Below are 22,282 nucleotides of genomic sequence, written 5' to 3'. Positions count from 1 at the left end.
AATCTCTTCTTCTCTCTCACTCTCTCTCTCTCTCTCTCTCTACCTACGTTGCCACGTATCAACTGTCGTACAAAGTTTCGTATAGATTAAAGGATATTTTTACTCTTTTTTTTAGAGAAAATAAAAGGTTGAGAGTAAATAATTGAAAAGATATAGATGTAATTAACTCATTTTAAACTCTAATCTGAAGCTAAGGTAAGGATATCAGAGTGGGATATAAACTTAGCGGTGGATAATTTATTTTAATTTTTCATTACTTAGTAACCAATTAGCGATCACGATGCGTGATGATGGTGACCTCGACCGACATTAAATTTATATTTATCTTTATATACATAACACGTCGGTGCTTAATTCTCTGGGTGACATAGAGATCCTAGCTTAAATCTCCATGCAAAATGTTATTATTATTATCTAATATAATCATATAATTTACAAATTGGGCAGTTAATTAGTGAATCACCTTATTTTACCTCTAAACTTATACTGTAAGGATGATAGATAAACCAACATATATATTTATTCTTTTCTCTTAGCTGAGTGGGTTTCACGAAAATTATGTACCATGTTTAAGGAATTAATGAATCATTAAAGTGTGATGTAGTGACTCTTGAGTAAGAAGACGTGCAAGATGCAACTGTACACTATATACACAGACACGAAGTTACGTTAATATGAAAGTTAAAAAGAGAGAGAGAGAGAGAGAGAGAAAACTAAAACAAGCTAGAAACAAAGTTTAGGGCTTGGCAATAATTTATTAATACACTACGGAGACTCTTCTTTAAAAGAAGAAGAAGAAGAGTTTAATATCTTAAATAACGTTTGACATTTTGTTCAGAATTAAAGTGGTCATGTTACAGCTACAGTTGACTGGAACTAAAAAATATGAATTACAAATTTGCTCCTGTGATCTTTTTTTAATGAATAATTACTTAAAATTTATAAACTATCACAATTTTTTATTACTCCTATACACCTCTAAATTAAGAAAAAAAGAAATTATATAGATTTCTAAATCATATTATTTTTTGTGAGGATAAGATATGAATGTGGTAAAGAAAAGTTTCGAATATGTGAACGTGAGTAATAGTTTGAGGAGTTTAAGTAATTTTTTTTATCATAATAAATATTAAAATATTTAAATTATCTTTCTTCTCTATTAAAAGTTTTTTAATTTAAAACAAATTGCACTCTCACCTTTTATATATTTTTCTATCTAAGATTATAAGTTTCAGATCTTAATTATTATCTAATTATCATAATGTACCTTCCTTTAAATTATAATAAATGAAATGTAACGAAAACTTTTAATATATCTTAAATATACTGGAATGATGAGATTATTAATATATAAGAGTATAATGCTAATTTATATGATGAATTTGAATGAAAAAGTTAATATTTCCGTACCAGTGTAAACTAAAAGGGAATCACTTTGCAATATATGCTACGATAATGTAACAAATTTAGTAATTTAAAATTTACTCGGAAAATCAAATTAAGAAATATTTTATAGATAGAATGTAAAATCAAATAAACAGATAATATAGGGTGTTAGATGAGAAATCCATACAAATTTAATTTTAATTTTCTTTGGGGTGTGGGGGTGTTGGGGGGGGGGGGGGGGGGGGGAGGGGGGACTGGGGTTTCTGATTTTAAAAGAAGAGAGAAAGTTTTATCAAGGAAAAAACAAGAGAATTAAAGCCACCGGCGAGAGTATTTAACCCCCTCTACCTCTGCTCTCTTCTTCGTCCCATTTAGCCTTCATCATTTAGCCTTCATCTCTCTCTGTCTCTCTAAAATCCACTACGCACCCTTGTGGCGGCTGGGAGATAGAGAGGAAAAGGAAGGCAGGTAGGCCTCTGTCCCGCTCTTCACTCACTCAAATCTCTCTCTTCCTCCGCCTCCAAGGAGTGGTATTTCTAGTCCGCTTCATTGAGAGAGAGAGAGAGAGAGAGAGAGAGAATATGAAGTACGTATTGGTAACTGGGGGGGTGGTGAGTGGATTGGGGAAGGGGGTTACGGCGAGCAGCATCGGGGTTGTTCTCAAGGCATGCGGACTTCGCATTACTTCGATAAAGATCGGTACTTGTTGCCTTTTGCCTTGCTCTTTTGAAATCTCTGTACAAAGATCGTTTCGTTTGGGGCTTTGTTTGCAAAAAGTAGTAACTTTCGATCCAATGAGACCTTTTGGGGGCGTTTCGAGGCTTTAGGAGGGGTTATTTGTTGTTTTTTCGTTGGAATAATCTTTGCGGAAGTGCTTTGGCTACTCTTCCTTTATATGAGCACCCTCAAGTTTGGATTTTGCGGTGAAGAGACAGCTTTGTCCACCTTTCTCCACGGAGGTTTTCGTATGATTATAACCCTGTGCTATGTTTCAGATTAAGTTATTTTTCTTTGCCTTGTTTTTTTCTTCTTGGCGTTCAATATTAAGGACTCGTTTCATATTATTTTAGGGGTGAATGTGCCAAAAAAAAAAAAAAAGAAGCTTCTGGTATATTTACAATTATTTTTACTGGTCTCTCGCTTGTTCTTCCCCTTGCTATCGCCCTTCCTGTTTTGTTTTTGTTTTTGTTTTTGTTTTTTGTTTTTGTATATATCCGTCTGTATAAAACATGTAGTCAATGAATTGGTTAGTTCTTTTACTTGCTTTTGTTTCTATTCTACCATTGTTGTTGGAGTTGCTGTGATTTGTTAAATGCTTGACCTGATGGGTGGCTTATACTTCCCGTAATACATACCGGCAGATCCATATCTCAACACGGATGCTGGAACGATGTCTCCATTCGAGCATGGAGAAGTGTTTGTTTTGGACGATGGTGGTGAGGTGAATAATGTCTAATCCTTTTCATGTATCCTTTTACTATTTTGAAGTTTTTACAAACAAACTTGCCCAAGCATGTACACACTCGCACAGACCGAAAAACATTTATCTTCTCTTCTTTAAGTCGACTGGTTTGTCGAGGAAAAGTTGATTTAATATCCGTTGGAACAGCAATGTACGCTTTTGATTTTCTATTCATTCGTCATTGGGCCTGACCTGGTCGACCTGATCATGATATTTCACTTGTGATCAGTCCTGGTCGACATTTTCTTTAAGAAGCTATTTCGCGTAGCTAATCCATAAGTTTGAATTAATGGTTTAGTTGGCATACTTTTTTATTTCTTTATTTCTAAGAATTTCTGGTCTGGTTAGCTTAGTTTCCTAAAACCTGGCAGCTTCTTGTTAAGCTTTTGGCAGCCACTGGCCTTCAACAATATTCCAACTTGTCTTGAGTATCATGAACTTTGGTTGTCCCCATTAGATTCATTGTGTCCATTCAGCTTATTGAATTATTTCATTTTGAAGGTGGACTTGGACCTGGGAAATTATGAGAGGTTTCTAGATCTCAAACTGACTCGTGACAACAACATCACCACTGGAAAGATCTACCAGGTATTTAAACTAATCTGTTATATTCATGTAGTTGTCTTGCATTGGGTACAATTAGATTAAGAGAATGTGATTTTAACTCTGGTTTGACTAACTTTGACTTGGACATTGTTATTCTTGTTATAAGGTAGATGGCTGCAATTAAAAAATAAAACGGGGACCTGTTTAGGTGATTATCCAGATTTTTTTCTATTGCACATATAGATGGGACTGCTTAAACTTCCCTTTCCCACGACAGAAACCCCTTGACTTATTGCCGAGATGAAATTAATGTTCACTTTAGGAAACAGGACTGGTGATCAATTTGGCTGCCTTTTCACTTGAGTTATTCGATAAGCAAAATCTATTTGTGAATGAATTCTATTAAGATATTCATACTTGACAAGAAACAGTTAAGTCACCTTATTTGTTAATTGCACTGGACAGTGACGTGGATCAATTCTTATCAAACAAGAGAATGCAGCTGAAATGTTGCATAACCATGTTCAGAAATTCTTGATACTGTCATATGGGGGAATTGAGAAACGAAGTTGCACTTTTATGGTTATCTTTATGTCTCGACAAAATTTTGTGAATTCTGTTTCTTTATAACAAATTACTTTGGTCTTTCTCATTCTTTTCTTCGTTACTTACAATTACCTTTTGGATGCTGGAAAATAGTCTGTCATTAACAAGGAGAGGAAAGGAGATTACTTGGGGAAAACAGTCCAGGTACCGATTTCTTGTCTATTTTACTTCTTGACCCAGTAATTTAGTTGGATTGCGTGTGCAAGGTTATATATCTTTTAAGTCTGAATATGTACTATGTTTTCCTTTTCAAGGTTGTGCCACACATTACAGATGCTATCCAAGAGTGGATTGAACGTGTATCAATGATACCTGTGGATGGCAAAGAAGGGCCAGCTGACGTTTGTGTAATAGAGCTAGGTGGAACTATAGGTGAGAACTTCTGAAATTTTCATATCAGAAAAGGGAAATAAACATTAGGTGGTATTAAACGTTGTCGGGAGCTTTAGTCTGCTTCATACTTCCCATATTTGAGTTAGGATATGGTGCAGGAACAATTTCCCTTCCAGTATAACTGGTATAACATGCAATAACATTATTTGATGCAGGGGATATTGAATCAATGCCGTTTATTGAAGCTTTGGGACAATTCTCCTATCATGTTGGTACGGAAGCTGTCCAGAGCAGGATTCAATTTATTCATAATCCTACATCCTCTTTCCTTCTCATTTATAATTCCATTTGTTTATCTCCTAATTTGTTGTGTATCAGGTCCTGGTAACTTTTGTCTGGTGCATGTCAGTCTTGTGCCAGTGTTAAATGTGGTTGGCGAACAGGTAAATTCTCATGCAGTTGATATTTCACATTTTCTGCTGAAAGTTTACTGTTATCTTTTACTATTCTTATCCATTTTTTTAAACAAGAGTTGGTCTTAAATTTTGGTTTAAACGATGAAATATTGAATTTTGTAGAAAACTAAGCCAACACAACACAGTGTCCGAGGGCTTAGAGGACTTGGGTTAACACCAAATATTTTAGCCTGTCGCAGTACGAAGGTCTCCCACCAACTCCATTTATTTCTGTTGCATTTACATCTATGTCCCCCTATTAGTTTGGTTCTTTTGTGTTGCCCATAACGCTCCAATGGTTTTATTTATAGGCACTGGATGAAAATGTGAAAGAAAAACTGTCACAATTTTGCCATGTTCCGGTAATATTATCAGATTATTAGGTTAATTTTGTGTATGTTTACTTCAATGAAGGTATATTGGTGGTTCTTTTGATGCTAATCGATATAAATTAATTTGCAGGTAGCAAATATTGTTACTCTTCATGATGTCACAAACATTTGGCACATTCCTTTATTATTGAAGGTAGGACTGATCCCATTCATGATTTGGTGGACAATGATGCTAATTGTTTTTCTTGCTATAGTTTTAATTTATACATATTTTATCACCTCTTTGTAGGACCAAAATGCACATGAAGCTATTCTGAAAGTTTTGAACCTTCAAAGGTTACTTCTCATTTACTTGATCAAATTATGTTGCTAGTGTTTGCTAATCTGATTGTATGTTTTCTTAGTTATTTGTAAGAGGAACTTATGGTAGTCTTACTGCTTTATATAATCTTGGCAGTGTGGCTTGGGAACCTATGTTGGAGGAATGGACAAATAGGGCTACAACATGTGACAAATTGCAGGATCCTGTTGGTTTTCTTTCCTGATTTTCTCTTATATGGAGTCCTCTCTTGTTATGGTAAAAATATGGATTGGTGATTTATGGTCTACAATAATTGGACTGCTGTTAACTTTCAGGTCAGGATTGCGATGGTTGGAAAGTATACTGGTCTTTCGGATTCTTACCTCTCTGTGCTGAAGGTGAAATACATGAATACTCTAGTCTCTTTCATTTTCTATTTTGATAGTTCAGAATTCTCTTATGATCTTTTTATACAAGTTCATTCTCACCAATCTTAGACTCTCGCTCCAATGTCACAATTAAACACACTTGACTTTCTTGGGAATTGTGTATGTAACAAAATGGGTGTTTCTGGCATGGAACTCAGTGTTCTCTATCTATCTGCAGTTCCAGATTCATCTCTTGCCTATTGATTCTCTTATGCTCTGCTTGCAGGCCCTTCTCCATGCATCTGTTGCTTGTCGTAGGAAACTTGTGGTAGATTGGGTACCTTCTGCTGATCTTGAAGATGCTACAGCCAAAGAGGTCCGATTATCATTTGGCTTCTGATAATTGTTTCTGCTGGCATTCTTGTATTACTGATTTGGAGATGGTTAAATTATACAGGCACCTGATGCTCACGAAGCAGCATGGAATCTATTAAAGGTTAACAGAGATGCCTTTAACTTTACATTTCTGAGAAAGATGTTACTCATTCATTATCCAAGTGTGGTACACAGTATATTTAGTTAATTATTTCCTGTAGTAGTTGTCTGAAGAAAATTTTCAGCTCAGGGTGCAGATGGCATACTAGTTCCAGGAGGTTTTGGAGACAGAGGGGTCCAAGGGAAAATTCTTGCTGCCAATTATGCTCGTGAAAACAATGTTCCATACCTTGGCATTTGCCTGGGCATGCAAATTGCTGTAATTGAGTTTGCTCGCTCTGTTATGAACTTGACAGGAGCAAACAGCACAGAGTTCAATCCTGATACAACAGTTCCATGTGTTGTTTTCATGCCGGAGGTAATGTTGTTATGATTCTTCGTACAGACAACATTCATGTATTGGTACACTCGATCCTACTTCTGTATGTCTTTTCCCCAAATATCATGGAAATGAAATTTCAGGGTTCCAAAACTCATATGGGTGGAACAATGCGACTTGGATCGAGAAGAACATATTTCCAGGTTACTGGCTGCAAATCTGCCAAGTTGTGAGGAGACATATCCCTTTTTTTGTAAATTGTTATGCTGCTTATGATTTTGCATTTGTTCTTGACATTTGACTTTATCAGTAATATATGATTTTGTTTCATCCTCAATTAGGTACGGTAATGTCAGCTATGTAGATGAAAGACATCGACACAGATATGAGGTCTGCCCAGTCACATTTTTTTTAATGACAGTTGTGCAATATTATTCATTATCGAGTTGCATTATGCAATGCCTAGCTGCAGATGTCTCACATGCTCTTGACTTTCACATGATTGAATGTTATTTTAACGAGACTGAACAAACAAAAATTTGTAGGTAAATCCTGATATGGTTCCAGAATTTGAAAAGGCTGGTCTTCTATTTGTTGGTAGAGATGAAAGCGGAGATCGTATGGAGGTATGCATATAAAATATAATATTTCTCAAGCAGTTAATGTTTTTGAAGTGTTCCTCACTAATAGGTTAATTATGGTGGTTGCAGATTATTGAACTCCCTGATCATCCATTTTTCGTTGGTGTCCAATTTCATCCTGAGTTCAAGTCGAGACCTGGAAAACCGTCTGCACTTTTCTTAGGTAATGCCTACTTGGGAAGTTGGTCACTTTTGCTTGCAATATGCTGATCTTGGTCTCTGATTTAGCACCAACCAATTCTTTTGAGTTTCTTTTCTATTGCATAGCTTGACTTTTCTTACATAGGTTGTAAAGCCTTCCTGGATTGGTCCGTTCTCGTCTAGTTATTTAGGAATCATTGTGTTACACTGAAGTCAGAACAAAATAGAAGCAACAAAGAGATACAAACAAAAGGCAATAAACATAAGCAAAAAATAAATTATGTCAAACAGATTACTGCTTTCTTTTATGCATTTAACTTTTCTTCTCCTTTACCTCTTTTATTTGAAATCAGTTTGTCCGACTTATATATCTTAAATTTCACATGTCTTCTTATTTGATAGGATTAATTGCTGCCTCGTCTGGGCAACTGGATTCTTGGTTGCAAGGTCCTAGCCATCATAGAACTGCAACAATTGGACATAATTCGAGCAATGGCATCACACCAAACTCATATCAAAATGGGCATATAAAGAGGCCTGCTAAGAGCCTAGTGAATGGAAACCACCACGCCAACGGCATTGGCATGCGCATCTAGCTTCCCTCCATGATTCACACCAGTTTTCTGCTTTTACCGTCAGTTTTGTGATTCCTGTTAGGTCAGTTTTGTTCTGTATTGGATTGCTCTCCAGTCGACTGAGGAGGAAAAAGTTCTTGTGCTTGGTCAACTGTCGGATTGAAGGTGCTTGTTCCAGGGTTTTATCAAGGAACAACATAACATCTCTTTGCAGTAATATAGGGGTTTAGTGTGCTTTCATGTAATAGCTTCTTGGTAGCTCAAAATTCTCTCAATGCAGCGGGACTTTTGCTGCTTCTTCTTTTTACTGTACATTGAGAAATAACGAGAATATGTGAGCCTGTGTGAGATTTTAACTATCTTCTTTATAGTCCCGGAGAACTGTTTTGCCTTTTGAGTTGAGTTAATATTCCCCTCGTTTATTCATGAAATTAATTCCATTCCGTTCCCTATTATAATATCATATGCTGTGAATCTAAAGTTTGAAGCACGATGATAACAAGATGTCATCTAGTAGTAGTACTCGTAAATGTTCTTCTTGTAAACAAAGCATGTTCGATATATTACTTGTGGTGAGAAAAGGGGGATGGAGATGCAAGGCAAGGACGTTAATACGGAAACCAACCAAAACTTTAGTTGCAAAGAGGATTTGGTCTATTTACATTTTACACCCCACTATAAGGACATTTTGGCATTGAGTCCACCAGCCACTACTTTTGCCTATTTACACCTATCATAATAGTATAATTCTACAGGAGCCCCTTTGTCCTGTTTCTTTGTTCCAACTTAATAATAAAGGGCCAAGGCCCAAAGTTTCCCCTCCTTTTTCCGCTTTCCTTTCTTCTTTAATCCTTATCCCTCGTCAGACCCAAACCCTAATTCCTCTCTCCGCCATGTCGAACCAGATCTATAACTACGGTTCGAGCTACGACGGGAGCGGGGCCTCCTCCCTCTACTCGCTCCACGCCGCCAATCCGTACCTCTCAGACGGCGGAAAATCGAGGCATGCTAGCGGCGAAGCGTTCGCTGGCGTCGCTGCAGATCCGGTCATGTACTCCTCTGCAGATCGGATAACGCGGTTCTCTAAGGCCGCCGGGGCGTTCAGGTACTCTGCCGACGACTATACCGGCGCCGGAAGCTTCTCTGCGGGAAAGATCGGGCTTGGACTACAAGCGGCGGCCGGGGGATCGACCGATGTGTCTCTCGCCGGCTCTAGGCGCTCAGTAGAAGGTTAGACATATGGTTTCCTTCTCTTCGATTGTGGTTAAACAGATAAAGGCTTTACTTATTCAGTTGATAGGATAATAGGATTTGGTTAATTTGCAGCTAAATCCACATGAAATTTTAGAGCTATTGATCGGTGTGCTTAGGTGGTTATGTTCTACAATTTGACTGTTTATAGTTGCAAAAGAAGTGTTTTTACTTTGTTAGTTTTGGTATTAATCAGTAAATTGCCATAGTAGCTGATAGTAGTCAGCTATTATTAAATCCTATGGAGCCCTAGTACATGCATTCCAAATAATATTAGCCTATTAAATATTTACAATATCTTTAGCTGAATCCAGTAATACTTCAAATATATTTTTACAGTTTTTTTTTACAAATAGGAAGAGGTTCTTTTCTGGCTGTTATTAAATAGTTATTGATATGCAAGAATGACGAATCAAATATCTTAATATTTGTTATGGTACTTTATATATTTTATCCATGGCACCGAAAGAAATGGAGACTAATACCATGTAGATGCCACTGTGTGATCCCAACTGCAATTCATGATTGAGTAAATAACCCACATTTTAGTATTACTTTTTGTCTACAGAATGATTTAGAAAAAGCTGATGTGCTGATCATTTTAGTATTATGATCTATTTTGTATTCTTTGAATTTGGATGGTCATCTATTTCTCTTCCATCAGGGAACTTGCCATCGTGCCGTTATCTCAATTTTTTTTGCTATAATTAATAGTATCTAGTTTGTCAATAGCTAAGCATAGGTTAGACATATTTACTATATCTAACTTTGGATACCACGGAAGATAAGATGATTCAGAGGCTTTAAGTAGAGAGCTATAGCAAAACAAACAAGAGAAATATAGAGAACATATTGTAAGAGGGGCTCGCTTGTTACAACAATCTCTCACTCTCTCTCTTGTCTAGGTACCTCTTTAGTAAAATTAAGCTCGTATACTCTATTATGCTTGTTTTGGTTGTAATATTTCTTCAGTAGCTGCAATGATTAGTGCATTTTTATCTATCTACCGCAATGCACTATTAGAATTCTAGATAAATTATGAGTTATAGATACATTACATTATCAACACGCCTGATATATAATATTTAGATTTTTTAATTATTCTATATTCTATTTATGTGGTTATCATCTGTTGTAATATTTTCCTGTATTCAGTAATTTATGACAACAATCCCAATATGATAAAATCTAGTTATAGACGACGCTGTTTCCATATAATATTTGGATACTATGGAAGATTAGATGATTCAGAGGCTTAAAATAGAGGGCTATAGCAAAAGAAAATAAAATTAGAAAAATTGTTATAAGAGGGGTTCTTTTGTTACAAAAATCTCCCACTCTTATCAAGGTACCCTTTTAGTAAAATTAAGCTCATATACTCTGATATGCTCACTTTGGCTGTAATATTTCTTCTATAGCTACAATTATTAGCGCTTCATTACTATCTTCTACTGCGATGCACTAGTAGAAATCTACATAAATTATGAGTTACAGATACATTACATTATTAACATGCCTAATATATGAAATTTAGATTTTAAAATTATTCTATATTCTATTTGTGTGGTTTTATTCTGTGGTATTTTTTTTTTCTTATATTCAGTTATCTATGACAACACTCCTAATATGATAAAATAAGGCCATGCACGCCGTTCTTTCCTTATAATATTTGTTGTATTATCTACCTATAGCTCTCTATCATCAATCTATTATGGGAAGCCATAATGCTATTGGGCAAAGTGAGGCTTTGTATTCTTCAAATTCTTTGGTCAAACGTCCTAGATTTGAAAGCAGTCTTCCTATATATCCACAACGACCGGGGGAGAAGGACTGTGCTCATTATATGATGACAAGAACCTGTATGTTTGGAGATGCCTGCAAGTTTGATCATCCTATCTGGGTTCCTGAGGGTGGAATTCCAGACTGGAAAGAGGTGATTACCCTCCAATTTTCTTCTCTATAGTGGAGTATGAGATTCTATTTGATCTATTTAATATATAATTTTTTTATATCATATTAGTTTATACTCTACATAGTGATTAGCCGATTATAGTTTTGGTCACTATTTTTCTACCCTATGTTAATCAAAGATATACTCATTGTTATTTTTACAAGTATAACATTACATGTTATATATTGCTTTTGTTATTATAAACATACTGTTTGTTGTACTTTTTGGTAGGGTTCTGTCAGATGTTCACACAAGTATTTAGGCATTTAGCTTCTTGTGGGGGTGTGGATGCTATTTTCATACCCTACCATAAATGTATCATCTTAATGTACAAAATCTAGTTTCTTCTAAGAGATTTGGTAGACCCTGAGATCATCATACTACTATATCCATGTGTTGACATTTGGCCTTTATCTCAACTCCTTTGGAAAACTTTGTTTTCTTTCTCCATTTTCTGAAATGTTTAATTTTGTTCAATTAACAGAACAAAAATTTACAATTCTGTGAAGCAGCCTATTGCAAATTTCTGTTGTTTCCCTTAACGAGCTGTTCTTGCAGAATAACTTGAAGAGTAATTGGAGTGTGGCAATCACTTTTAGTGAAGGCTTTACAAGTCTGTGAAGTGGCCTTTTGCAACTTTTTGTTGATTCCTTAGCAAGCTATTCTTGTGGAAAAGCTTGAAAAGTAATTGGAGTGTGGCAATCACTTATAGCCATTTCTTATCGAAGTAGAAAATAGTACTCTTCTCTCTATGTTTCCGAGGACATGATCTTATGTATAGTATCTGGGTTTTTAAACAATTTTATTTTGGTATAAAGCTGAATTTGAACCATGGTTTGACCTTATCGATTCCAATTTGATGAGTCAATTCAGCTGTATGTCAGTTTCATTAGTGGGATAAAATATAGCTATTGGATAAAATTCGCTTTTTTGTCATCTTAGATGTTTAAGCTAGTCAGTGACGAATTAAGATGGATTTTGTTTTTGGATTTCTTTTAAGACTTGAAGGAAATATTTTCTTGAATGTGCATGTTCATGAATATCTATGTGCAAAGCAATGAGCCATCTGGTTGGGCAAATATTGATTATATTCTGAGCATTAATATGGATCATCTGTGGCGTCTGATTAATTTCATGCACCTGATGGATGGTTCAGTTCCATCTTCCCACTTGAGTATTTCAGCATATTAAGAGTGCCATATGGGATTTACTAGCTATCATTGAATTGCAGTGGGATGCTGCATTATATCCAGGTGGCTTGTGTATTACATAGTTCTCTTGGCTTGTGGTTTTGTGGGCTAGCTGTGATGTTTGTTAATCTAGTAGAAAATCTTTCTGTTTCCTATTTTCATCTGACAGAAGGTGAAAATGCGAAATTTTCTCTTGGTCATACATGTAATAGAGAAGGAAATTCATTTAAACAAGATGTGAAATTCTTGGAAGAAAAAGTCTCTCTTCTTTCTATGTTTCTGAAAAGGTTCCTATATTTGTTTGTTGACTAAGCTTTTATATGTACATTTTATAGAAAATGTTTGCTGCATCAGGTATGCATGAATTAATAGATCTCTTTTCTTATAGCACCTTGTTTCCATTCATATTTTACCAGGAAACCTTCAGACTTAAATTGCTTTCCTGCTGTCCAGTATATATGCCTATGAATGTTTACAATCCCGATATAAATATTTTTGCTATTGATCTGAAAAGCAAAAACTGATGTTACATGGTGATTTAATATTGAGGTGCTGATTTGAATGTCAGCTGAACATGCTTAATTCCAATTGTTACTGCTTTGCAAATGTGAGTATTTCAGGGCAACCCAATATTGCTATCTTCATGCCAGGTCATCTTTCATTCTTTTGTTGCTTCTTTTACAAGCATCAACGCAAAAACAAACATGATCTTAGGGCTATTAACCAGTGAATGGAGTTTTTTTTTTCCAGATGATATTCACTGGATATTATATGAATACTTATTTAGTCGCATACACCTTACATGTAGGGTGGTTCCCATGTTTGATTTCTGCTTAATGATACCCTTATGTGTAGCATTTCAATCGTGCTTGTTTGAATTGGCCATAGTAAGTAATGACAACTGGTAGATAGTTCGATGGAACTGAGATGTGATTGTGCTTTTTTTCCTGGTAGATATTCACTTTAAACTACTTTCCAGTTTTTTCCAGATGATATTCACTGGGTATTATATGAATACTTATTTACTCGCATCACCTTACATGTAGGGTGGTTCCCATGTTTGATTTCTGCTTAATGGTACCCTTACGTGTAGCATTTCAATCGTGCTTGGTTGAATTGGCCATAGTAAGTAATGACAACTGGTTGATAGTTTGATGGAACTGAGATGTGATTGTGCTTTTGCCAGGTTCCTCTCGTTCCAACTAATGAATATCTTCCAGAAAGACCTGGGGAACCTGATTGTCCTGTAAGGATTGATTAATCTTACTTTGTCTTCTCCTCTGTTTTCTGTTTATAATTTGCATTCTTGTCATTAAAATCTGTATGTAGTACTACATGAAGACTCAAAAATGTAAGTTTGGGTCACGATGCAAGTTCAACCATCCAAAAGACAAGTTAAATGGAGTAATGGGTGAAACAGGTGGGGAGGTAAGTTATCAGGTCTGCCTTTAAACTCTCTCTCTCTCTCTCTCTCTCTCTGAAACACATTGTCTTATGACACTGCAGGGAACTGAAAATTTGGATAACTCGATATTACCTGAGAGGCCTTCAGAGCCACCATGTTCGGTAGGAAACTTTGTAATTTTGTATATTCTTATAATTGATCATGATAGCCACTTTTCCTAAGCTTCAGGCCTTTGCAGTTCTACATGAAGACTGGGAAATGCAAATTTGGTGCAAACTGCAAGTTTAATCACCCAAAGGATATTCTAATGCCACCAAATGGACAAGATACTGATACCAAAGGAAAATTAGAAGCAGCAGAGCAAGACGATTTTTCAGCTGATGGAGATTCGCAGCCATCCAGGACATATGTTCCATTTACCCCTGCTTTACTGCATAACTCAAAGGGTTTGCCTGTAAGACCGGTAGGTACCAATACTTGAATAATTGCATCTGTAGAACCTGACATTATTTTTGATAACATGTACTTATCAAGTGGTCAAGCTCTGAGAATGCAATTTACTTGCTATGTCTCATAAGTTTTGGAAAGTCTTGTATTGCGGAGGGTCATTGAAATAAACTATTACCGAATTGTTCTATTAACGGCTGTGTGCAAAGATGTTTTCTTTTCCTTCATCTAAGTTCTGACAAGTAGGAGGTTCAAACTTCTTTTATGCGAATATTTGGTGCTTCATAGAAATACCATAAAAAATGTGAAAAGCCCACATACTTATGATTATCTGTTTATGCAAGATCTGTTAACTGAATGGAGTTATATGCATTAATGGTATTACTTCTTAACCTTTTCTCTTGTACTGTAGGGTGAGACAGATTGCCCATTTTACCTAAAGACTGGCAGGTAAAGCTTTTTCATATTTCACTTTGGAAGTTTATTTTCTCCGTACTTGATCTACCATTTTAGACCTTGAAATTGGGAAATATTTTTTTCTCTTTACCAGCTGTAAATATGGTGCTACTTGTCGGTACAATCACCCTGACAGAAATGGTATGTTCTTATTGTGCGTGAATTTGAAGTACTACTGTCTAGCAAAGTACTTTTGTCCTAATTTTGGTGTCTTGTGCAGCTATTAATCCACCATTAGTAGCTTCTGTAGGGCAGGCTATTCTGTCTTCATCAGTGAATAATCTACCAATCGGAGTACTAAATCCAACTGCCAACCTTCTCCAAAACTTTGATCTGCGATCAGCGCACGCATCGGTAAAGTAGAAATGATCTCTCTTTTTCAATGAGTGGTTCATTTTTGAATTGGTGTAATATGGTGAACTTATATAAATCGTGCTTATTTCCTTTTTGCTAACTGTAGCTTGGAATTGCTCCAACTGTCTATCCTCAAAGGCCTGGAGAAATAGAATGTGATGTACGTACTATTGCACTCTCATTCCTGAAAACGGAACTTCTTTGACAATTCACATTGCATGTTTCACCTGCTCCATTTTTTCCATCTCGTCTTTGGAATCTCTTTCGTGTAGGACAAGAATTTACGCCTTTCTTTTTCTATTACGGCATAGCTAATTGTGTTTCAACAAAGTCTAGCCACCTTTTTGATAGCTTTTCTTTGGTTCATCTGCAGTACTACATGAAGACTGGGCAATGCAAGTTCGGAGAAAGATGTAGGTTTCACCACCCCATTGATCGGTCTGCTCCAATATCAAATGCAACGCAGACTGTTGAACAAAATGTCAAGCTTACTCTTGCTGGGCTGCCAAGAAGAGAGGTAACATGCCAAGACCTATATATTAAGTCATTCGATTAGTGGTCCTTTGATTGTTTGCAAATTTATCTCGTGAAATAGATTTGTTCAACTTGAATTCCATTCCCATATAGCGGAGAGGTGAAACATTCTGACGTCTAATTAATGTTTTGAGAACGCAGGGGGCAACCGTGTGTTCCTACTACATGAAGACGGGCACATGCAGGTATGGAGCAAGCTGCAGGTTTGACCATCCTCCTCCAGGAGAGGCCGTAGCCATGGCAGCGATGCAAGGAGCTGGCTCGGAAGGAGAGAGTAACTAAATCTATGATGCTGCAGCTCGGTGTGTTAATCTTAGGCCTAAGGATTTTTTTTTTTTTTTTTTTTCCATTTTGCTAGTTAACGAGTGCAGGATTGTTTTTGATGGATGCTATTAATATTTGGAAATTTTTGTACTCCTCACCTCCCTCAAGTTATCTCTGAGTCATTTCGGCATATGTTTTTGATGTTTGTGGTCATAGCTGTTTGTGGCTGGATGAAGATGCATGGTCTTAGTCATCTTCAACGAGGCATACTAACTTATTCCGCTAAATAATTTACTATAAATCCAGGCGATATCTAAGCAGACTCGATTGAACAAAGAGCGAAAAAGAAGGGAGAGATCCAAGCAAATAGCTCAACTTTATTCAAACAAAACAAACTAACTAAACTGCTGGAAAGTTGACACCATCTCCATATCAGTCATTAGCCGGTTCCTGTGACGCCGAGATCACTTTTCCCCTCCTCTTTACCGGCTCCGAAGACCGGGCCGCCTTTCCCCGCGGCATCCTCGACCTTGTCTTGTAACTTGTCGATCTGAATCCCGCCTTGGTCCTTAGTTGAGTGGATCTCAGTCCTCGTCTTGTTCTCCCCTCTTTCCACCGACTCGTAGGTGGTCGCCGTCAACGAACCCTTGGGCTGTGTTCCTTGCGCCCCTGACATGCTTTGCTTCTCTCCTCTCTTGTTACTTAATCTGGGATTCTATTAATTTTACCCCCTTATAGTAAGGTTGGCAGCGAGAACCAGGTGACACGTATGAGAGGACTTCTGACACGTGTTGGTCAGTGAAGCTTGCATGCAGATCGAATCCCATCAATGAAGAACGAGTGGAAGAATAATAGAATATCTTAGTTGGTATGGAGCCCCCGGCATTCGTTCGACTATCACCTAACCTTTTGCTGCCTAACTCTTCCCCTGTACACATCCACCCTTTTTTGGCAGATCGAAACCACGTCCATCACTCATGGATAATTCTATCTTAGTCGGAAGGCATTCGTTTGACCAGCCAACAATAGGCTCACACAAATGCACTTGCTGACTAATGGCAGAACGATCTCGCTTACCTAATTCTTTTTCAAAAAAAAAAAAAAAAAAGAGTGAAAGACTTAGCTGGATCCAAGTCTACGGCACTTTGAGTCCCTCGTAATTTTACTTCGTTAGGCCCGAGATTCTTTAGACTAAAATATTTGTCTACAAAAATAATATTTTGGTATTCTTCGTAGACTCTTCTTATAAATGACTTAAAGTAAACCTTAGAAAAGTCAACACCAGTCCTTTTTATCTTTCTCAAAAGGAGACAAGATCACGGAGTAAACGCCCCACCCAAGGCGTGAGAAGCGCACTTGCCCACCTCCCTTTCCTCACTTCCCCCACCTCAAATCCCACACCTCGCTTTTCCCCCTCTTCCTAATTCCCCCCGTCTTTAATCTTCTTTGATGGCTCTCACCACTTTCCACAGACCTAGGAAGCCTAACTCCATGTTCTCCCTCTCCGCCCACTTCCCCACCACTCTCCTCTCCCTCCTCCTCCTCTCCCTCGCCACTTTCTTCTTCCTCTACTCCCCTTCCCTCCCCTCCTGCTCCTCTACTTTCCCCGCTTCCGCCAACAAAAAGACCAAACTGCCCTGGTCCGGCGACCTCCGCGACGCCGATTTTTCATGGAACACCCTGGCCTTCTCCAATTCCCGAAAACCCCCTCCCATCCGTCTAAAAATCGCCGTTTTCTCCCGCAAATGGCCGGTCGCCACGTCCCCCGGCGGCATGGAGCGCCACGCCCTCACCCTCCACTCTGCCCTCGCCGCGCGCGGCCACGACGTGCATGTCTTCACCTCGGCCTCGACCTCCGCCTCCCAAGACTCGTCCGGCCCGGCCCTCCACTTCCTCTCCGGCCCAGTGGCCCAATGGCGCTGCAACGAGGCCTGGGCCCTGTACGAGGCGGAGGCCCAGGAGAACGGCCCGTTCGACGTCATCCACTCCGAGAGCGTCGCCGTCTTCCACCGCTTCGCCCGCGACGTCCCCAACCTCGTCGTCTCCTGGCACGGCATCTCCCTCGAAGCCCTCCACTCCGGGATCTACCAAGACTTAGCCCGCGGGCCCCACGAGCCCATCTCTCCGGCCTTCAACTTCACCCTCGCCCAGTCCATCTACAGAGTCCTCAACGAAATTAGATTCTTCAAGTCCTACGCCCACCACGTCGCCATCAGCGACGCCACCGGGGAGATGCTCCGCGATGTCTACCAGATCCCGTCCGCCCGCGTCCACGTCATACTCAACGGGGTCGACGAGGACCAATTCGCCCCTGACCCCAGTTCCGGCCGGGCATTCAGATCCGATATCGGCATACCCGTTACCGCCACCCTAGTGCTCGGCGTTTCGGGTCGGTTAGTCAAAGACAAAGGCCACCCGTTACTGTTCGAAGCCTTCTCCAAGCTATTCCTACGTCACCCAAATGTCTACCTGGTTGTGGCCGGTGCCGGGCCATGGGCCCAGCGCTACATCGACCTGGGCCGTAACGTTAAAGTACTCGGCCCAGTTCCGCCGACGAAGCTCAAAGCGTTCTATAACTCATTGGACGTGTTCGTCGACCCAACTTTGAGACCGCAAGGACTGGACCTCACTCTAATGGAGGCCATGCAGTGCGGCAAGCCGGTCGTGGCCACGAGATTTCCGAGCATAAAAGGGAGCATAGTGGTGGAGGAGGAGTTCGGGTTCACCTTCGCGCCGAACGTGGAGTCATTGCTGGAGAAGCTTGAGGTGGTGGTAATGGAGGGGGTGGAGAGGATGAAGGAGAGGGGGAAGGCGTGCAGGGAGTACGCAAAGGCGATGTTCACGGCGAGGAAGATGGCGTTGGCTTATGAGAGATTGTTCTTGTGCGTTAAGAATGAGACTTTTTGCAAGTATCCGTTGGGTAATCTTGATTGATTTGGATTTGGGTGGGTATACTACTGCTATTTCTTCACATTTATATATATAAATAAATAAATATATATATATATAGATAGATAGATAGATAGATAGATGTTCATGTTCTTCTTCTTTTATGAAAGCAATTTGGTTCTATTGGGAATGGTGGTCCTTACTTGGATTAAATCATTAAATGTGATGTTGGTCAAATCGTGGGAGGAATAGCAATAAAGAAGGGCCTTTGCAAGTGGGTACTTTTCTGGGTATTTGTTAATGGAGTATTTATGAAGAAGCCAACATGCTAGTGCTACTCCGGATGTATTGGGGTTTGGTTTCTTCTCTTCTTGTTTTTCAAATTAAAGAAAGTATTGGGTTATGGTTCCAACATCCATCGTACACAATTTTTATGTCACCTATTCCTTTATTGCTTTATAGAATATGGAGGAGTGCTAAATTAATCGTTAGATAAAGTCATCTGAAGAGATTAAAATAAATTTTTCTTCGTTCGTTTTAGGGATTCTTTATATTATGTGTTTATTCTAGTTTACACTTCTTCTTTCTTTAAATTTTAAATTTGACGCTTGTATTCGTCTTTCTAATGGGTTTCTAAAAATAAAATAAAACACTCTAAATTAGATAGGGGTGTCTTATGAGTTAATGATAATAGCAAGAGTTTACTCATGAAATAGTGAAAAGATACCGTGTAAAGCATAATAAAGACAGAAAATAAGGTGTGAAAACGGCCCTAAAAATGCATACGAATTTCTCTTGAACAAAATGTTGATCTTCCTCTTTAGATAGATCTAAAGAGAGTGTTATTTTCTACTGTTTCTTTTTTAATGTTCTGCTTACTATTATTAATTCTCATAATTACTTATTTTTATCAAACACTTGCAATTTTGTTATAAAATGCTAATAAATCACGACTATTTACTCCTTCACTAACTCTCACTATTGTTCTTCTTCCAGTTATTTTCTTATTAATCAAACTCATTCTGAGGTAAAACTCATTCAGAGTAGATAATTCTAATTAAGCTGGGCCTCAACAGTAATGGAGCCTCGATATCTTAAACTATGAAGTACTCGATCATATTGAGTATAAAATTTGGCGATTAATCCAAAGGTTGCATCTCTACCTCTTTGTCTGCCGTCCTTGTACCTGGCACGACCCGTTTGGCTTAACCTAAACCCCTCCTTCCATATAAACTCATCGACCGGACCTCACAACATATATAACAATCCATAGTCTCATAATTCCCTTGAAGAAGACACTAGAGAAGACTAGCCATGGCTGATCCGAAGGAGGGAGGCATCATCAAGAAAGGACACGAAGAAGGAATGAAGCTATCACTCTCCATCCTCGAAGAATTCTCCCTTCCTCTCGGCCTCCTCCCGCTCGCCGACGTGATCGAGGTCGGCTTCGTCCGCGCCACCGGCTACATGTGGATCCTCCAGAAGAAGAAGGTGGAGCACAGCTTCAGGATGGTCAGCAAACTGGTGAGTTATGACAGTGAGATCACCGGCTACGTCGAGAAGAAACGCATCAAGAAGCTCAAGGGCGTGAAGGCCAAGGAGCTCATGCTGTGGCCGCCGGTCAATGAGATCATCGTCGACGAGCCGCCTACCGGAAAAATCCATTTCAAGAGCCTCGCAGGAGTTTCTAAGACTTTTCCAGTGGAGGCTTTTGCTGCTGGGCAGTAGGAGGAGGTTTGGAGTACGTTGCATGCATGCATGCATGCATGAAGTATAAGGCATGGCCAATTATATCTAACTAGTAGTATCTGGTGTTTTAATTTTGATGTTGCTTGGTTTGGCTTTCTGTTTTGAACTTCTTATCAGGTGATGATTAAATAATTTACTGTGACCTATCTATTTATTTAAAGGTAAGGGCATGAGTTCGGTTCAATATTCATAACATATACAACTAAATATTTAGATAAAAACATCTGAATAAGTAAATTGGCAAGAAGTTTTAAGATAAAATAGGATTAGAAAGAAGATTAATCACAGATAAATTTTCTTATCCCAATATGCCAAGCGGACCATTAATCATTTGCTCTAGGGCAACCGAGCAATTCTTTTACTTAACTTTTATTAGAAAAGAAATTGCCTTTCTTTTTTCTTCTGGGAAAGAAAAGTTGGAACTATGTCTCAGTTAGCATCCATCAAGGGATAGATAGGAAGAGTTAAACCCCACAGCTATAACCTATTGGTACTACCCTTCTACAAGTCAAACAGTGGACATTTTAGGAACAATGAATAATTCCACTTGATATATCTTTCTTTTTCGTTTCTTCCACTAGAGAAAGGAGATGATCATCAAATATAAGTGGGAAGATATAATGGAGACAGTTGGCAAGTAAGAAAGAAATGAGCATTCTGGATCCACCCAACCATAATGGCATCTTACCATGAACCTTGGGTCCTCAGGAGGAGGAAATGATTCACTTTAGTTATCATACTGCACCCCTGAAAAGAATAAAGTTACACATTCCGATAGAATGAAAAGGAGAGAAGGATGCAGACAGTGGCATGAAGTATAAAAGCTTTAAGTGCTCCGAATGCAAGAGAAGCCAACCCCATCGTGCATGCATTCATGTAATAAGATAATAAGCCTAGGGTTCTGGTGACAAAAGTTACCAAGTACTGAATAAGCCACAGAGAGATATGGGCCCCACTTAGTACAGCCATAGGTAATCTAAAAGCTTTCCAAGTGACCCCACACCACACCAGTCCTTTCTCCACTCCTGTTGCTGTCACTCATTTAGGGCATATTGCTAAGAGACTCAGAGAGACACAAGCATTTGATAGAGAGAGAGAGAGAGACAAGAAAGGTTTAAGTCTCTTCAAGGCAATGAATGCAGCCAACCAACCCCCCCCATCCAAAAGACCAGGCCCCTACCCTCTCTTATTATTGAGCTTAGCATGTACTCCAATCTATCACCCTCTGACTCAGCAGGTGTGGGTAAATTGACTATACCAACTCCCAAGTGAGAGAAAGAGAAGCTTTACCTCACCACAAAGGGGTACAGTGAATGCAATATACTAAAGAAAATTCATAAGAAGAAACTTGTAGTTATGTGAAGAGATTGAAAAAATGGAACTTGAATGGTAAGCATTGTAACTCAGTAACATGAGAAAGAATTTGAGTTTTTTTTTTATTCATAGAAATGGTAGCATTATATGTATCAGCAACACAACCAGCTGCAGCAAGGACATCAATGACATCTACTCTATTTTTCTTCTTCTTCCCCTCTAGCTCCACAAACCCAGGCCCTGTACCCTTCCTACCAACCAAAAATGATCACCTCTACCATCACCATCATCACATAGCCAATCTTCTGATGGCTTCCAATGCTTTGGTATATAATATATATACATGTAATAAATTTCAACCAGCCATCTCTCTCTCTCTCTATATATGTATGTAACTCTTGACTGCATAACTAAATGAAATGGTACAAAGAAGCCTCTGGAGGAGATGAAAGATGGCAGTTTGGTAGAAAACAAAATGAAGAGCATCCTAGGCTAACCGGGGAATGGGATAGATATGT

The 22,282-nt window shown here is 38.5% G+C and overlaps 5 protein-coding genes across 5 annotated transcripts; 4 read left to right on the top strand and 1 right to left on the bottom strand.

The window, feature by feature from the left end:
• Positions 1–1,774: 1,774 nt before the first annotated feature.
• LOC140758802 (uncharacterized) lies at positions 1,775–8,354 on the top strand. Its single transcript, XM_073095106.1, has 21 exons — positions 1,775–2,085; positions 2,748–2,827; positions 3,350–3,436; positions 4,094–4,144; positions 4,255–4,372; positions 4,549–4,605; positions 4,712–4,776; positions 4,912–4,995; positions 5,100–5,150; positions 5,251–5,313; positions 5,410–5,456; positions 5,578–5,647; positions 5,757–5,819; positions 6,076–6,165; positions 6,247–6,285; positions 6,415–6,642; positions 6,747–6,832; positions 6,945–6,993; positions 7,149–7,229; positions 7,314–7,407; positions 7,788–8,354. The coding sequence occupies exons 1-21, from the start codon at positions 1,968–1,970 to the stop codon at positions 7,979–7,981; spliced, it is 1,815 nt and encodes a 604-aa protein (XP_072951207.1). The 5' UTR covers positions 1,775–1,967; the 3' UTR covers positions 7,982–8,354.
• Positions 8,355–8,775: 421 nt separating this feature from the next.
• Positions 8,776–15,965, top strand: LOC140780098 (zinc finger CCCH domain-containing protein 8). The gene is made up of 12 exons (XM_073125438.1): positions 8,776–9,190; positions 10,903–11,144; positions 13,539–13,598; positions 13,682–13,780; positions 13,859–13,918; positions 13,996–14,220; positions 14,617–14,654; positions 14,755–14,801; positions 14,881–15,014; positions 15,121–15,174; positions 15,388–15,531; positions 15,690–15,965. The coding sequence occupies exons 1-12, from the start codon at positions 8,854–8,856 to the stop codon at positions 15,828–15,830; spliced, it is 1,581 nt and encodes a 526-aa protein (XP_072981539.1). The 5' UTR covers positions 8,776–8,853; the 3' UTR covers positions 15,831–15,965.
• Positions 15,966–16,081: 116 nt separating this feature from the next.
• LOC140780106 (uncharacterized) lies at positions 16,082–16,582 on the bottom strand. The gene has a single exon (XM_073125449.1). The coding sequence runs from the start codon at positions 16,486–16,488 to the stop codon at positions 16,252–16,254; it is 237 nt and encodes a 78-aa protein (XP_072981550.1). The 5' UTR covers positions 16,489–16,582; the 3' UTR covers positions 16,082–16,251.
• Positions 16,583–17,178: 596 nt separating this feature from the next.
• Positions 17,179–18,975, top strand: LOC140759812 (uncharacterized). Its single transcript, XM_073096494.1, has one exon. It carries the CDS (start codon positions 17,262–17,264, stop codon positions 18,744–18,746), a length of 1,485 nt encoding a protein of 494 aa, XP_072952595.1. The 5' UTR covers positions 17,179–17,261; the 3' UTR covers positions 18,747–18,975.
• Positions 18,976–19,794: 819 nt separating this feature from the next.
• Positions 19,795–22,239, top strand: LOC140761257 (uncharacterized). The gene has a single exon (XM_073098521.1). The coding sequence runs from the start codon at positions 20,016–20,018 to the stop codon at positions 20,427–20,429; it is 414 nt and encodes a 137-aa protein (XP_072954622.1). The 5' UTR covers positions 19,795–20,015; the 3' UTR covers positions 20,430–22,239.
• Positions 22,240–22,282: the final 43 nt, after the last annotated feature.

This window comes from Typha angustifolia, chromosome 1 (assembly GCF_048772165.1).
Source record: "Typha angustifolia cultivar Huaian chromosome 1, ASM4877216v1, whole genome shotgun sequence".
Classification (NCBI taxonomy): Eukaryota; Viridiplantae; Streptophyta; class Magnoliopsida; order Poales; family Typhaceae; genus Typha; species Typha angustifolia.
Note: the sequence above shows the minus strand (reverse complement) of the source record. Positions and strands in the feature narration are given on the sequence as shown.

What these genes read in the sequence shown, in the direction of transcription:
- LOC140761257 (XM_073098521.1), top strand. Translation starts at nt 20,016, where the DNA reads ATGGCTGATCCGAAGGAGGGAGGCATCATCAAGAAAGGACACGAAGAA.
- LOC140758802 (XM_073095106.1), top strand. Translation starts at nt 1,968, where the DNA reads ATGAAGTACGTATTGGTAACTGGGGGGGTGGTGAGTGGATTGGGGAAG. An exon ending in AGAGCTAGGTGGAACTATAG is followed by an intron (nt 4,373 to 4,548) that starts GTGAGAACTTCT and finishes TATTTGATGCAG; the next exon opens with GGGATATTGAATCAATGCCG. An exon ending in TAAATGTGGTTGGCGAACAG is followed by an intron (nt 4,777 to 4,911) that starts GTAAATTCTCAT and finishes TGAATTTTGTAG; the next exon opens with AAAACTAAGCCAACACAACA.
- LOC140780106 (XM_073125449.1), bottom strand. Translation starts at nt 16,488, where the DNA reads ATGTCAGGGGCGCAAGGAACACAGCCCAAGGGTTCGTTGACGGCGACC.
- LOC140780098 (XM_073125438.1), top strand. Translation starts at nt 8,854, where the DNA reads ATGTCGAACCAGATCTATAACTACGGTTCGAGCTACGACGGGAGCGGG. An exon ending in CTTCAGAGCCACCATGTTCG is followed by an intron (nt 13,919 to 13,995) that starts GTAGGAAACTTT and finishes AGGCCTTTGCAG; the next exon opens with TTCTACATGAAGACTGGGAA. An exon ending in CTGGGCTGCCAAGAAGAGAG is followed by an intron (nt 15,532 to 15,689) that starts GTAACATGCCAA and finishes TTGAGAACGCAG; the next exon opens with GGGGCAACCGTGTGTTCCTA.
- LOC140759812 (XM_073096494.1), top strand. Translation starts at nt 17,262, where the DNA reads ATGGCTCTCACCACTTTCCACAGACCTAGGAAGCCTAACTCCATGTTC.